This window comes from Sus scrofa, chromosome 3, assembly GCF_000003025.6.
Source record: "Sus scrofa isolate TJ Tabasco breed Duroc chromosome 3, Sscrofa11.1, whole genome shotgun sequence".
NCBI classification, from domain to species: Eukaryota; Metazoa; Chordata; class Mammalia; order Artiodactyla; family Suidae; genus Sus; species Sus scrofa.
In genome coordinates, this window is record NC_010445.4 from 79,006,719 (window position 1) to 79,024,510 (window position 17,792).

The 17,792-nt window shown below is 34.0% G+C and overlaps 1 protein-coding gene across 10 annotated transcripts in view; it reads right to left on the reverse strand.

The window, feature by feature from the left end:
* The window catches only part of EHBP1 (EH domain binding protein 1), a 354,576-nt gene that overhangs the window by 99,404 nt on the left and 237,380 nt on the right, over window positions 1-17,792 (reverse strand). For all 10 annotated transcript variants that reach the window (XM_021087469.1, XM_021087472.1, XM_021087470.1 and 7 more), the window contains 2 exons: window positions 5,649-5,827; window positions 4,365-4,413 (listed from right to left, as the gene is read on the reverse strand). In XM_021087469.1, the coding sequence (XP_020943128.1) occupies window positions 4,365-4,413; window positions 5,649-5,827 (228 nt within the window). The remainder of the gene's footprint in view (window positions 1-4,364; window positions 4,414-5,648; window positions 5,828-17,792) is intronic.

Genomic DNA, 17,792 nt, shown 5'->3' on the forward strand with positions numbered 1-17,792 from the left:
TAGATTTATTGTGGTAAGCATTTCACAATACATTCAAATATCAAATCATTATGTTGTATACTTGAAACTGATGTAATGTTATATGGCAATTATACCTCAAAAAAGATTTAAAAATTAAGTTACCATTAAAAAAATTTTTAAATGCTAATGGATTTTTGTTGTTGTTGTAGAGTACATTATTACTGACATTATGCCACATGAACAGAATAAAATGACAAGTTAGAAATTTGTAAAAGGGGGGTAGATGCAAGATAAAAACATTTTTCTTGGTTAAAAACAATTGAAAGATTCTTTTTCAAAAAGGAAAACAAGAAAAAATGAGAGTTAAAACAAAAACAAAAATTTAGAATCAATTTCTGTGATAAAGAACTAAGGTAAAAAAATAATAATTCATCTGGAGCTTTATTATTCCTATCAATCTCTGTGTCCCATGGTCATGTAATTGCAGTGATTTGAAAAGAAAAAGTACAGAAAGATATCCTAGAAGAACCAACTCTTAGACTGCCTGGTGTAAAATATAAGCAAGTGCTATTTAAATCTAGAAACACTTTTTTTTTAAAATGCACAATTAAGATTGATTTTCCTAATGAGAAGAGTGACTTCATTTTCACTTCATCCATTTTGGAAAGAATGAAATGTTTTGAGTGCTACAACCTAGTTCAGAATGTGAGGCTGCATTGTATTATTTTTGTTAGCCTTTAAATGACTGTGGCACAGCAGGTTTTTCTAGTTTTGAAGAATCAAAGCTGTTTCTCAATTTACAATTAATTATTACTATCCTGAACTAACCCTTGAAAACAGCTTTGTGTTGCTAGGAAGCATTAAAAATATGGCTAAAGGTTTAGTTATGCTCTTGGAAAAATAAAGACCTTCTAGTTATACTCTTGATTTGAGATATAAAATATCCACTCTTTGTAACAACCTAGATATGGGATCATAACTCAAAGTTTTTCTAAAAAGAAAGGCTAGGAAATTACGTAATAATTAAGAAGGAATCACTCTTTTGCATGTACAAGTTACAGTGCATTTCTATCTGTGAATCTAATCCTTTGTCTTGTATTCTTCCTATAGTTTAGTAAATGTTGTGGAATAAGAAAGAAAATGAAAAAGAAATTCTGATATTAAAATATCTTCAATTTTCCAAGCATTATGTTTCATAATATAAGTACCTCAAAATATTTACTTGAGAGAATGGCTCAGTTGGTGTGCATGTTTGGGCCTGTTTGTTATTTTACATGTTTTAGGAAAATTAAAGTCATTTTTCTTCTCAAGTGTCCTGACAACTTGATTGACAGACATCAATTGCAGACCATCAGGAAAAGCACCACAGGCAGTATTCTAAACATTTCCCAATTATCTAAAACATTGACATATTGGTTAAGATCAGATGTCACAGGTAAATACCTTTTTTATTCAGCACTTTTTATAGACCTGGGAACATGATTAGCTTCCCTGTGGGGAATCTCCTGCTAGTGTTTTGCTTCATGTAACAATTCATTTTATGCACACTAATTGCACTAAAAAACATTTAAAAACAAACCAAACTTCTTATAAATAAAGTCAAAACTTTATAAAGGAATTTTTCCCATAGGTTAACCTCACCCACTATGGTCAACCACCTACTGTCTTTTTAGCTGTTTGTGTGTGGAGAAAAAAAGAGATTTTTTTTTTTAAAAATCTGTCTTATTCATTCCTAGATGTGATTTAATTTGTAAGGAGTCATTGCTGTTTATGTTATACAACTACAAGGGACTTAAGACACAGGCACTGTTTCTTGCACTGCTTTAAATCCAACCAAGAGCAGATGGGGATACTGGAAAGAACTGTTTTAAGCCAGACATAAAACTGTAGGTAGCAAATGATATTCAAGGTAGATATCAAGTAAAAAGTTGCGAAGTGATAAAAAGGAAGTATAACAACAGTTATGTACTGAATTGTGAGTGTAATGAATAGAATCATCTAAATTAAAATTCTTTAAAAAGCTATTATTATCTGTCCTTTAAGGTTTAATTGAGAAAAAAATCTCAATGGGATATATTTCTCTTTGAAGTAATATGTAAATCCAAGGTATGTTCATCATTAATAAGTTTTGAAAAAAATAATGTAAAGGAGTATAACTCAAGCCCTATTCCTCATACCCTTTAAAAATATATAGCTGGGTAAAATTAACAATGTTTGCTTTCCAAAATTTTAAATAGTAATTTGAAAGCTTTGTTTTATAAAAATAATGATGGTTTATTTCATAATTCTTGCATTGGCATTCAAATTAGCTTATTCAAATGCAAGAAAATATAGGTAAAGAACTGTCATATCTAAAGATATCTCTTGGTATCCACCGGGGACTGATTCCAATACCCCCTGCAGATAGCAAAATCTATGGATTCACAAGTCTTTTATATAAAATGGCAGAGTACAGCCAGCCCTTCCTATCCGTGGGTTCTGCATCCATGGATACTGATGGCCAACTGTACAACTTAATTGATGGAAAACAAGGCATTTCATTTTGATAAACATAAGCTCTTTGAAATCATACAAAAAATAATTCATGAGAATGATTTATTTTGTAGCATGATTTCTATAAAGAAAATTATACTGATTTTAAAGATTACTTTTTTTGATAGTGTAGTTCAATTTAAAAAATCGACCATTGTAAAATGTATTTCTCTAGGACCTACATCATATATTTGTAAAGAAACAATAATTTGTAAACAGAAATATAAATTTTTAGTTTTAGAGAGCAATAAAAGTAAAAAAAAATTGATTTAAATTCTCATCTGTTCATTGAAATTCCATCAAATTTCCCTTGATAGTCTTTTTATCACTGGTGAATTTAATTATCTAATTTAAAGTAAATTAAAAATTTTAGCCCTAGGAGTTCCCGTCGTGGTGAAGCGGAAACGAATCTGACTGGGAACCATGAGGTTGAGGGTTTGATCCCTGGCTTCACTCAATGGGTTAAGGATCCAGCATTGCTGTGAGGTGTGGTGTAGGTCACAGACAAGGCTTGGATCCCATGTTGCTGTGGCTGTGGTGTAGGCCAGTGGCTGCGGCTCCAACTGGACCCCTAGCCTGGGAACCTCCATATGCTTCGGGTACAGCTCTGAAACACACACACACACACAAAAAAAAAAGCCAAAAAAAAAATTTTAGCCTAGGTCAGAGGTTATTAATCACTTTGTCACATGAATTCTTTTTGCAATGAACCCCTTCTCAGAATGTTTTACATGTATAAAATACCTATGATACAAAGGAAATGATTACTAAAAAATAAAAGTTTGAAAATATGAATAAAATTGAATTTGAGAAGACATGTGCCTTTTATGGATGTATTAACTACTGTAATTATGAAGTAATGATGAGCTTAAAAGGTAGTTGCAGACATTTGCAACTGCAAAGCGATAGAAAAGTATCGGAGACTCTAAAGGTGACAGAGTCTCAGACATGGCTAATACTACAGTGGTTTGTTATCAAAATTCATAATTGAAGAAAATGCTAAATTTCAGTTAAAGAATTGAGAAAATAAAATACATATATTTTTTCCCCTAGCCATGTTTCAGGATCTCCTGAATTTTACCCATAGCTTCCAGATTAAGAACTCTTGTTCTACAATACATTTCACTAACTTTTCAGTTAAAGAATTCATTTTCCAGCAGAGAAAAAAACTATGTGCCATATGTGGAGTTAGGTGCTTCCCTCCTTTTTTATGTTGGTGCACACAGAAAATTGTAATATTGTTCTGCATTTGGGGTACATAGTTAAGTGAGTCTGCAGCCATAGTTAGCTGGCAACTTAGCCCTGTGCAGCTACCCTGAAGACTAAAAGAGTCACTACCTTCCCCAAATCAACTGGGAAGCTCTAACCTCAATGTATTAATTAATTATGTGGGGGGAAAAAAAAACTGCAGTTTACCAGAAAATGGGAAAAAGAAGTACTAAAAAAAAAAAAAAAAAAAGAACCAATATTTGTATCTTCTTGCGTCTTGGAACATAACCATTTTTTTTTTACATACTCATTAGGTTCTTTCTTGCTTTCATCCCTTCCCAACACATTTTTCTAAACTCATGGCACAACAGTTTGGGGTACACTTTTTAAAAGCTAAATCTTGAATAAAAGCAACATGCTTTAACAAATATTTACCAGTTAATGATGTTCATAAACATATTATAATCTGATGCCAGCCTGGCACATGTGATTTTTAAAGGCCATGACAGACTAGGTTAAACCTAATACAACCACAGGGAACAGACGACCTCTGTGAGCTATAGTTATGAACTCACAAAATAACGTCACTTTTCCCAAATTAATAAAAGCCTGCAGAGAAGCCAAAATTGAACTATGTATTTTTTTCCTTTGGCTATTCTTACCTTTTTGTTGTTCTCTTTAATATCTTGAGGATTCAGAGACTTGTAGTCACTGAGGGAGAAAATGGTACAGTAGATACATATAGTAATTGATAAAAATGACTGCTGTTAAAACAAAGTCAATCTTAAAATTTGAAATTCAATAATACCAAAGAGTCACAAGTAATTTGATAGCAATTTGATCAACAAAACTACAAGTGTGGAAAATTAAGGAAACAAACAAACAAATAAAAACACAGTGATTACATGTTCCAATGCCTGAAGCTTTCCATCTAAAAGAGAAGTTAAGGCAGGGAACCAGAAACCAGCCTTATAATCAAATTTACCATGAGGTAATTTCTCCTTGTCAGTGTATAAAGAGCTGTAGGCTTATTTGTCTCACACCTCATTTTAACTGTAACACAATTTTCATAGTAATTTTAAGTCAGTTCTTTGTATAAAATTAAGGAAAAAAATAAGTTCTTCAGAGTTCCCATTGTGGCGCAGTGGAAACCAATCCGACTAGAATCCACAACGATGCAGATTCAATCCTTGGACTTGCTTAGTGGGTTAAGTATCCGGTGTTGCCGTGAGTTGTGGTATAGGTCACAGACACAGCTTGGATCTGGTGTTGCTGTAGCTGTGGTATAGGCTGGCAGCTGCAGCACCAGTGTGACCTCTAGCCTGGGAATTTCTATACACCGAAGATGCGGCCCTAAAAAGCAGAAGAAGAAGAAAAAAAAAAGTTCTTTTAAAGCAGAATATATTGCTGTCCCTGCTGTTGAGCAATGGGAATCCTGGCGAGATGCTGGTGGCTTCTCTGGAGTGCTGGGATGCAGCTTTTATTCCTGGTCTGGCATAGTTGGTTAAGGATCTGGCATTGCCACAGCTGTGGTAAAAGTTGCAACTGTGGCTCAGATCTGATCCCTGCCCAAGAACTCCATATGCTGTGGCGTGGCCAAAAAAGAAACAAACAAACAAAAAACTGCTTTTAGGCATCAAGAGGGAAGAATTTTTCTTTCTGGGATACATTTCTTCTCCCCAAAAGCAAGAGAAATCAGGAGTTCCCTGTGGTGCAACGGGTTAAGGATCTGTTATTGTCATTGCAGTGGCTTGGGTCACTGCTATGGCGTAGCTTTGATCTCTAGCCTGGAAACTTCTACATGCCATGCGTGTAGCCAAAATAAATAAATAAATTAAAAAAAATTTTAAATGTATTTCAGGACATGTGCTAAGAAATTATTTTATGTTTTTCTTAAATTGTTTATTTAAAAACATTTACAAGAATGGAAAAATGTTTCTACTTACATTAAGTCTGGTCTAAAGTGGTGTAATATTGCACAAAAAGATAAACCGTTTCTCCACGATGTAGTAAAATTGGTGATTTTCACTCCCCGGTAGTTCTTTGTAACTTCTTTGCACCATACAAGCAACGACTGACTAGCATTTGGCTTTCTTCCCAAAACAGGACTTGGTATAGGACTCAGCTAAAAAAAAGAAAAGGGGAAAACGTTAAAATAATTTAATGGAAGATGAAAATTAACATTAATTGGCCTAACCAGATCATTTAAACACTTTGATGTCAGTTTAGGTCTTTCAAAACTGTCACTTCAAGACAACTGTAACCTCTAAGAAAGGAGACATGAATCTTAAGTTATTATCTCTAGTTTTAGCCGATGGCATTTGCCTGACAAAGACGTAACTATGCAAGATTTTAACCTTATAGGTAAGAACAGAGTTACACTGATGGAAACATTTTCTTAAAGTATTTAAATACTTAAGACTGAGTATCTGAGTAACTCTCACATCCTAAAAAATTTTCCCCAAATGCAATCATGTTAAATATGGTGCCTTTTTGAGTAGATTAAAAAAAGAATGTATTTTGAAGTCTAACTGTAGCACAAATTGTTAGTAGCGAAGAGACTGAAAATCATAGTTTGGTTTTTTTTTTTTTTTTGGTCTTTTTGCCTTTTTCTAGGGCCGCAGCATACGGAGGTTCCCAGGCTAGGGGTCTAATCGGAGCTGTAGCCACCGGCCTACGCCAGAGACACAGCAACGCCAGATCCGAGCCGCGTCTGCAACCTACACCACAGCTCACGGCAACGCCGGATCGTTAACCCACTGAGCAAGGCCAGATATTGAACCCACCACCTCATGGTTCCTAGTTGGATTTGTTAACCACTGTGCCATGACGGGAACTCCAAAACTCATAGTTTTAAAAAATACAGTAAATTATATGCATTTCCGGGTAACAATAACCATATTCAAAATACTTCTTACGAAAACTTAATGATAGCCAAACAGATCTACAGTTATTAGCAACGGTCAGGTGTTGGCAGCAACTGCACACAACACTATGTAATTTGGATTTGCTCAAAATATCTGCTAAGTGTTGATGGTTACTTTTGAATATTATAAGATCAGCTAGGTGTGTGGGTATAGGAAGATGTGTTTTAAATCTTAAGCACTTACTTGTTTTTTCGCCTTGTTCATTCTTAAAATGACAATGATAACGACAAAACAAAGACTACCTAAGAAGATTTTTATCCTAAGCTTTTATTATTCTTAAAAATCATGTCATTTTCTGTTACTGAGTAACAACAACATTTTTGTAATGGTATATGTAGAGGTTGATATAACTGAAAACTATAAAGAAAACTACTAAATGTTTCTGGATATCAATATATTACTGTTAATTAAATGTACTGGATATAGACATAAAGGCCCTCTAAAACCAGGTGAAAGGAGAACAAATATTTACCCCTAATACCATTTAAGTTTAATAAGCAAACTCTTCTTGCCACAGAGCTTACTTAAGAAAGACCAATGATGCCCCCATTTGACAAAAGGATGTTAGTGCCAAACAATTAAAACCAACCCACATAATTGATTTATGCGTTCACTACTCCTGTGGGAAGATGAGTAAGAAATACCAAGGGTGTAATGTCCTATTTTTTATTAACTGTCAGAGTAACACACAGTTACATAAACAACCACAAATCAAGCAAAGCAGTGTTCTTTAAATGAGCACCTATACAAAGTCAATGCTGAAAAATTTTCAGGCACAATCAACAAATTTGGGTCAGTTCTACTTAATATGAAGAAGTAGATAAAAAAGAATTTCCAATATTATAGGAAGGTATTTACTTGAGAATAATTGATATCTTTTAGCTATCAATTTAACACATATAGAAATGAACTATTAAATATCCTTTTATCTAAAAGTGACTTTTCACCATGACTTTCAAATTTCTCCAGTCACAACCTGGAATTGGAGTGAAGGATGGTCTATGGATGAGCCAGGGGTTCAATGAACTAGGCACAAACACATTTTAAAAAAAGACTTTATATTGTTTAAAAGATTGTCTTTATTAAAATGTTTTCCTGTATCAAATTATACTATTAAGGCACTGATTCATTCCAAGCATGCGTAACATGTACATGGGCCAGATAATCTGCAACTAGTTACACTAATTATAATCATCGGTAGCATGACTATAGGTAATGTACAAATGTCATCAGCATCATGCTGCAACCTAGAAAAGCTTTCTGTACTTAAGAATTAAGGAAACATATCATTATGATTATGAATATATCCTTGCTTCTAAGAATGCTCAGTACGAAAAGGCTAGAAGAACTAAACTAAACTTTGGATTTACCCTAACACAAAACTCTTATATTAAAGCATGTCACAGGGATGCTTACTGCACTGCTAGGAAAAAGAAGTCATAAGTAATTGAAGAAACTGGTGAAATTATAAACCCTATAAATGGTCATACTGGTTGTAGACAAAGCAAAGTGAAATAGAGCCACTGTTTAATGAATCATCCACATCAGGAGTACTGATATTTCATCTAATATTTTTCAGAGTGTAATAAAGAAATAAGTAGTTAAAGTCATTTCAAAACCTTCAGTATATAAATGGATGAAACAGCTTGATGCTTGCTATAGACAGCTTCTGACTTTGTATGTGGCAACTGACTTGACTTCTCTATGTCTCAGCTTCCTCTACAATCTATAAAGTGGGGATTGTATTACTTGTCTCATAGTGCCATTACAGTAATAAGATCTGCCTCCCTTCCTGCCCCCATTATGATCATTACAAACCAAACTGATCTCTTTGCTGTTCCTTGGACACCCCATATATGGGCCCACCTTAGTGCCTTTACATGCATTGTTCTATTTGCCTGGGCGCTTTCTTGGGTATCTGCACGATTAACTCCAATACCACAGGCCTATTCTGACCACCCTATCTAATAATGCAACTCATCTCCATTGTCTAACACCAACTCAGCACTCCTGACCTTCTTTCTCTTGCTCTAGTGTTTCCATAGTACTTATCCTCTTCCTATGGTCCATATACATTATTTTGGTCATTGCCAAAATGCTTTATTGGTTATGCTTATTGCTTATTACCTGCCTGTCCTCACCATATAAAAGGGCTATAAGAGCAGAGATTTTATTAAACTATTCTAGAACAATTCCTGGCATATAGTAGACACTCAGTAAATATTATTAAAGGAATAAATGCATGCAAAATTAGCACAAAGTATGGCACATAGTAACTATTCAGGTAAATGTTAACTGCATTATTATTACTACCATTGATGCATTATCAGCACTTGAATTCCTATTGTTGAGAGCCTTTTGGAAAATTCAAGGCTGTGAATTTCTTCAAAATAGTGAAAAACATTTTTGCAAAAAAAGCTTTAACTAGAAGATAATCGTGATAATCTATGTGCAAAATGAGGTACTTGGAATTTTTGGCAATCTATTTCTATGGGTTTGTTTAAAAAAAAAAAAAAAAAAAAAGGAAGATGCTCTGAATGACTTTGTAATTTACTGTTTTCCAAAGAAAGGAAGATACCAAAAGGCAGAATCAAACTTTCAAATGTTGGAACAACTATGTAAACAATGATTTAAAAGTTCTTTCTTGTATTTTTGCAATGACCAGATGTATAAGAAGGCATCTCTACTTAACACAGTGGGAAAGTAAAGCACACATATTACAGTTGTCTTTTTTTATGCACTGAGAGAGGAAATTTCTAAAACTCATTCTAATTATAACTCTACTATGAGAATGATCAGAGTCTGTTCAATTAGGTGATCCTCCCAGTTCTCTCTCAGTCAAGCTACTACGTGGATGATATTGCACCATCTCAGTTTACTGCAGTACTGAGAACTACAATAGATGTCAACCATCATGATTATGAAGGCAGTTTGAAGTGGTGACAGCAGAGAGGAAATAGGACTTGAACCACAGTTTGACTTGATGGTTCTAGGTTCTAATATAGATGATATTAATTACTATTTTTTAACATAGCATATTACATATCACATTAAGACAGTAAGGCCACCCAGTTATTCTTGCTAATGACAGCAACAGGACCTCTTTCAGGAAACCTAGCCAAAAATTTTGTCCAAAAATTTCCTGTTTTAATATTTATAAGAAATTTCAGTTATATTTTTTTCCCACTCTGCCCCTCTGACTATAGTTGCTTTTTCTTTGGCTACTTCCCTTTCTTCCACTGACACAAGCACATATTCCTCTAGGTATTGCTCTAAATAATCTTCTCTGTGCTTTGAGTTGATTCACTCCCAGGATTCTAACTATCACTTTCATGCAGATGATTCCCAAATATACATTTATAGTTCAAACTATCTCAAGTTGACATTTCCAGCTGGCTGTCCTTCCTGCCACACAAAATTCAAACTCAATATGTCTAAAACCATAATTATACTTCTTCCTTGTAACCCTCTTTATTTTCATTATCTTTGCAAATGATATAGCAATTATAATGTCCCAATTGTCTAGACTTTAATCTCAGAATCAGCTTTGAACTCTTCCTTCACCTATCATCCTTTACGAGTTAATTCACGGAAAATTTCTATCTTATTGTTGTAATGTTTTTGCAATTTATCTTCTTTCGCCTAGGCTATAGCAAAATCTTCCTAATACGTCTTCCTTCTTCCAAATTCTTTCTCCTTTATCTGACCCACTGCCATAGCAACAATCTTAACGCCTAAGTCAAGATCTCTAATGGCCTTCAAGAACATACAAAATGATGTCAAAATCCTGAGCACTGATTCACAAATCTTTTTCAACATTTCTACTCTTTAGATGACTCATTATTCTCTAAAATCGTTATGCTTTCCTGTCTAGCTCCTAGACCACCCCCCTTTCAGTCTTTGATCATACAGATTGTCACCCCATGTGGAATACCTCCGGTCCCAAGTATAACTGCTACAATTCCACCTTCAAGATTATCTTCAAGATTAAGTTCTATTGTCATCTCCCACATGAACTCTCTTTCCAACTCCTAGTCAGTAGGGCACCTTTCAATGTTCCTTTGCCTCTCCATGCTCTCTTAAAACATTTTTACTACAACATATTCAGTTCTTCTTTCCACAAAAAGACAAATTAACTTTTCATTAATCCGTAAAGTATATTCTGAGCACCTACTATGTCCCACATGCAATGTTAAAATCTTTATATGGATTAGTTCATTTTATCTCACAACTCTGAGACAGTACTGTTATTCTCAATTTGAGATGAGGAAAGTGACATTACAGAGCTAAAAGTGGAGGATTTAGAATCTATACCAATGTGTTCCTGTTCCAAAGCCCTTTCTCTCACATAACATGTATTTTACATTTTCAGATAATGTAGTTTTAGGACCTCAGTAGAAAAGGTAAGTTTTTTGAGACTAGTGATTGCTTTGGTCAACTTATCTTTTTCAGAACTTAGATCACCACCCAGTGTATATTAAATTAATTTAAAAAGGCAATCGACCCACTTGAAGCCTAAGAGTAGTCTGTTAATAAAACCCTCTGCCCATTCTGTTGGATTTCAGAATATTGGTTGAACTAGAGCTAAGTCCAGAGCATGAGATATACCCTACCACTGCTAAAGTTGTAGGACATTTTGGTCACCCTAATGTGGATTCTGGGAGCCTTTCCCAATTGCAAATTACTGCAAATGACTGAGAGAACTTTGGGAAAATTTAATATTTGGTGAGCCCAAAACAACAGCAGTGGTGAGAACAGAAATACTTTAATCAGTACCATTCTTACTCTTTTTCAAAGTTTTCATTTAAATAACTTCATTTCATTCTCATAGTAAAACCAAAGGTTAGGCTTTGTTATTCTACTACTAGACAATCAGAAAAATTATACTGTCATTAAAATCACATTGGGAGGAACTTCTGCTTACATTAAAGTAGGACTACTATCTGAACATATTTTTAAAAGCTGAAGAAAGTATTTTTGAAACAATTTCTTAAGAAATATCAAACAACTATCCTCAAGCCTAGGCATGGAAAGACTAGAAAGCCAGAGTCTGAAACTCTCGGCACTCCTTTCTTAATAGTGAGTTAAGAGGCAAAGCTGCACTTTTGGTAGATTCTCAGATAGCAAGACAATCCCCTCTACCCTCAAAAGTAGAAAAAAGAAAGTAATAAAGAGGTGAGCACATGGATATATATTGTACAACACTAGGGATATAGCAATATTTTATAACTATAAATAGAACATAACCTTTAAATATTGTGAATCACTATGTTGTATACCTAAAACTTATTGTAATAAACTGAACTCAATTTAAAAAAAGATGAGAGCAAAAAATAATGAAATGGAAAGTAAGCATACAAAAAAAAGGATCAACAAAACCAAAAGTTGTTTCTTTGAAAAGACAAAATTAATCAAACCTATAGTGTGACTAACCAAGAAAAAAAGAGGGAAGCAAATTCCTAGAACAGTATTGCCAGAAGAAATAGAAAACCTAGGGAGTTCTATCATTATTAAAGAAACTGAATTTGTAATTAAAAAACCTTCCTATAAAAAAATTCCATTTGGCTTCACTGATAAGTTCCACCAAACACTCAACAAAGAAATATCCCCAACATTATACAAATTCTTCCAGAGAATAAGAAAAATGGCTTAATTCCCCACCTCAATCTTGATACCAAAATTACCAAAAAAAAAAAAAGAGTCAAGTCTATAGAGGTGAAAGTCTTAATGAAAATATTAGCATGTTGAATCTAGTAATTTATAAATTAAACAAACTGAACTTATCCCATGAACATGCATTCGACTTGACATTAGTAAATCTATTGAGGTAACTTGCCAAATTAAAATATAGGGGAAAATATATAGATTCCATCATCTAAACAGATGCAGAAAAGTATTTAATAAAACTTTATATCCATTTATATTCTATAAAACAATCTTAACAAACTAGTAGTTAATAGAAAATTTCTTAACTTGTAAAAAGCCTACAGCAAATATTACAATGGTAAAATATTCAACATTTTCCCTTCAAGAGTGAGAATCTATGACCAATTTTATTCAACACTGTATTGAAGGTCCCTGCTATTGCACTAAGACCAGAAAAATATATAATGGTATAAATGTTAGAAAATAAACAAAATTAAAACTAATAGTATTTACAGATAGTTTACATATATAATTATGTAGAAAATCTAAAAGTATCTACATATAATTCATTAGAATTAATAATGGAATTTGAAAAGGTTGCTGGATACAAAAAACAATGTACAAACCTGACTGCACTCCTACACACAACAAAAGCAGTTAGAAATTAAAATTTTAAAGATATTTTATGCCATTCATGGTGACATAAAAAAATAAGGTACTGGAGTTCCTGTTGTGGCTCAGTGGTAACAAACCCAACTAGTATTCAAGAGGATGTGGGTTCAATCCCTGGTCTTGCTCAGGGGGTTAAGGATCTGGCATTGCTGTGAGACGTGGTCACAGACATGGCTCGGATCCTATGTTGCTGTGGTTGTGGTGTAGGCTGGCAGCTGCAGCTCCAATTCAACCCCTAGCCTAGGAACTTACATATGCTGCAGGTGTGGCCCTAAAAAGAAAAAAAAAAAAAGTACTAAGGCATAAATCTATAAATAATGTGCATGACTGCTATTAAAAAAACATTAAAAAAATCTATCAAGCTTTATTGTGAGAAAATAAAGGAGACCTAATGACATGGATAAATATACCTCATTCATGGATTAGAAATTAATTCCATAAAGATACTATTTTTTTCCATGCAGAAAGGGTTAACCAACAGATCTAAACCCTTTTTATCATGGGGAAATGATCCGATTTTACATTCTAACACATCTCCATCTCCATGGAAATATAGTAGATTAAGATTAATGCAAAATGTCAGATTTGCTATTGGGCAGCATTATTTATTGTAAAAATGACCCTGTCTTAACAAACTGCATCTAGATTTGCAAGCCTGCCAAAATATAAACGTAGGCTGTTATACTGCATATAAAACAAAGGTCCCAGCTTCCCTGTGCTTAGTGAGATTCTTGTAACCAAATGTATCCCTCAAGGATCTGACAGATATATGGTCTGTTACCAGATCCTGTACTTATAATTTTATAAGCCAGAGTGGTCCTCACCTACTCACCTGATTTTATTACCTTATGACCAAATGGTGCTAAAACACGGTATTACATACCTGATGCTATAATGCTAACATACCACTCTTTCCGTCCTACAAAGATAAGCAAAGTATATGTGTGTGTGTGTGTGTGTGTGTGTGTTTAAAGGGCTTGTAGTCAGAATGTACCAATAAGCCCCACAAAACAGCCATAGGAAAATGAGCAAAAATCGAATGCATACTTAATGCAAGAAGTCCAAATAGCCAGAAAACATATGAAAATTTGCTCCATCAAAGAACTGGATAAGGCACTACTACAGACTTCCCCTGAGAAAGACTAAAATTTTTAAAAGTCTCTTAATTAAAACAAAATTAAATTTTAATGAAATTAAAAAGACCAAATGTTGGTAAGGAGGTGGAACAAAGGGAGCTCATACAGGGTTGATGGAAAAACTCTGCTATCATCTGCTATGGTAAATTTGGAGATGTACATATCCCATGATCCAGAAATCTCAGGTTTATATCCCATGGAAATGCATGTTTACAGAGAATAGAATACATGTTCCAAAATGTTCACAGTGGAGTTCCCATCGTGGCTCAATAGAAACAAATCTCACTTGCATCCATGAGGACGTAGGTTCAATCCCTGGCCTCATTCAGTGGGTTAAGGATCCGGCATTGCCGTGAGCTGTAGTATAGGTCACAGATACTATAGTATATGGCTCAGATACTGTAGTATATGGCTCAGATACTGTGTTGCTGTGGCTGTGGTGTAGGCCAGCAGCTACAGCTCCAATTCTACCCCTAGCCTGGGAACCTCCATAGGCCATGGTATGGCCCTAAAAAGACAAACAAAAAGTTCATAGCACATAGTGGTTCATTGTTGTTCTCTTAAATGAATTAATATATTAAAATTTTTTCTCATTCTTAATATCTAATATAAATATCAATAAGGATAATCCATTTAACAAAAACTCTTTGGTGTCCCCAGTAACTTAAAAAAATGTTTTTTACTGTGGTAAAATACACATAATACAGTACTTACCATCTTAACCATTTTTAGGTGTACACTTCAGTTTATTAAGTATATTCCTATTGTTTGTTAGTTTATATGGCAACACTCACAGCATGCGAAATTCCAGGGCCATAGATTGAATGTGGGATGAGACCCAAGTTATAGCAGTGACAATGCAGGCCATTAACCCACTGAGCCACCAAGGAATTCCCTATTCCTGTTGTTGTGCAACAATCACCATCATCTATCTCCAGAACACTTTTCAGCTTGCAGAACTGAAACGCTACACCCAATGAACAGTATTTCCCATTTCCCCTTTTCTATAACCTTGGTAATCACTATTCTACTTTCTGTGTCTATGATTTTGACTATTCAAGGGACCTCATATAAGTGAAATCATACATATCTGTTTTTGTGATTGGCTTATTTTACTTGGCATAATATCCTCAAGGTTCGTACATACGATAGCATAGTCAGAATTCCCTTCCTTTTTAAGGCTAAATAATATTTCACTGTAAGTACATACCACATTTTGTTTATCCAATCATCTGTCAATAGACATATGGGTTGCTTCCATCTGTTAACTACTGTGAATAATGCTGTTATGCCCATGGGTGTACAAATATCTTGAGATCCTGCTTTCAGTTTTTCTGGGTAGACATTCAGAAGCAAAATTGCTGAATCATATGGTAATCCTATCTTAAAAATTTTGAGAAACTTCTATAGTGTTTTCCATGGTGGGTGTACAATTTTACATTCTCACCAACAGTGCATAAGTGTCCCAATTTCTCCACATCCTTCCCAACACTTGCTATTTTCTGGGGTATTTTTGTTGTTGTTACTATTGTTTGTTTTTTGTTTCGTTTTTAATATCAGTTATTCTAATGGGTGTGAAAGGTATCTCATTGTGGTTTTGATTTGCATTTTTCTAATGATTAGGGATGTTGAGCATCTTTTCATGTGCTTATTGGTCATTCAAATACCTTCTTTGGTGAAATAATACAGGTTTATTCAAATCCTTTGTTCATTTTTGAATTGTGTTGTTTGCTTTTTGTTGAATTTTGTAAGTTCTCTATTAACTTTGGATATTAATTCCTTATCAGATATATAATTTGCAAATATTTTCTCATATTATGTATGTTGCCCTCTCTTGTGTCCTTTGATGAACAAAAGTTTCAAATTTTCATGAAGTCCAATACATCTGTTTTTTCTTTTGTTGTCTATATCTTTGACGTTACATCTAAGAATTCACAGCCAAATCTAAAGTTATAAAGCTTCTCCTCCATATTCCCTTCTAAGAGTTTACAGTTTTAGGTCATGCATTTAGGTCTTTGACCCATTTGGAGTTAATTTTTGAATATGGTATTAGGTAAGGGTCCAATTCTGTTCTTTTGTGTTATGATATCCAGTTTCTCAGGACCAAAAAGACTTTCCTGTCCTCGCTAACTTGGTATCCTTGCTGAAAAATCATTTGATGATCATATATGTGAGGGTTTATGTGGGCTCTCTATTCTATTCCACTGGTCTTTATGTCTGTCCTTATGTCAGTACCACATGTTTGATTACTATAGCTTTGTAGTAAATTTTGAAATCAGGAAGTATGAGCCCTCCAACTTTGTTCTTTTTCAAGATTGTTTTGGCTATTCATATGAATTTTAGGATAGATTTTTCTATTTTTGCAAAAAAACTTCTTTAGGATTTTGATGGAGAGTGCATTGATATGCAGATCACTTTGGGCAGTATTGATGTCTTAATAATAACAAAAATTCCAACCCATGAAAATATAAGTTGTCTTTCCATTTATTTGTGTTTTCTTTCATGTCTTTCATCATAGTTTTCTACTTTTCAGTAGAAAATATGTCTTTTACCTCCTTGGTTAATTCCTTAGTATTTTATTCTTTTTGATGCTACTTAAAATGGAATTGTTCTCTTAACTTTCTTTTTTTGTTGTTAGTGGTAGAAATCCAACTTTTTGTGTGTTGACTTTGTATCCTTTGCTAAACTTATTAGTTCTAACAGCTTTTTTTGGGGGGGAAGGGCGTGAATCTTTAGGGTTTTCTCTATATAAGATCATATCATTTGTGCACATAGAAAGTTTTACTTCTTCCACTCCAATCTGGATGGCTTTTATTTCTTTTTCTTCTTTAATTGCTCTACGGAATAGATGTAGTGAGAGTAGGCATCACCTACTTTCAGGAAAAGCTTCAGTCTTTCACCACTGAGTATGGCTATAGGTTTTTCATATATGGCTTTTATTATCTTGAGGTAGTTTCTATTCCTGATTTGTTGAATGCTTTTACCATGAAAGGGCAAATGCTTTTCCTAAATCTATTGAATTTTGAATAATGCTTTTTCTAAATCTATTGAGATGATCATCTGATTTTTATTCTTTATTCTATTAATGTGCTGTTGAACCATACTTGCAGTCCAGGAATAAATCCCACTTGGTCATGATGTGCAATTCTTTTAATGTGTTGCTGAGTTCGGTTTGCTAAAATGTTGTCAAGGATTTGTACATTGATGTTTATCAGAGATACTGGTCTGCAGTTTGCTTTTCTTGCAGTGTCTTTATCTGGTTCTGGTATCAGGGCATTGCTGGCTTTATAGAATGAGTTAGGAAGTATTCCTTCACCCTCAATTTCTGGGAAAACTTTGGGGATTTTTTTTTTCTTTAAATGTTTGGTAGAATTCACCAGTGTAGCCAAAGACCCGGAGTTTTTCTTTGCAGGGAAATTTTTGATGACTGATTCAATGTCTTTATGAGTTTATAGGTCATTCAAGTTTTTTGCTTCTTCATGATTTGCTCATGGTAAGTTTTGTGTTCCCTCGAATTTGTCTATTTCATCTAAGTTATCCAATTTGTTGGTGTACAGCTGTTCACAGTACTCTATTAGTTATCCTTTTCATTCTGTAGAATTGGTAGTAATGTCCTCACTTTCATTTCTGACTTTGTAATTTGCGTCTTCTCTCTTTTTTTCTTAGTTCATCTAGTTAAAGATTTGTCCATTTTCTTGATCTTTTCAGA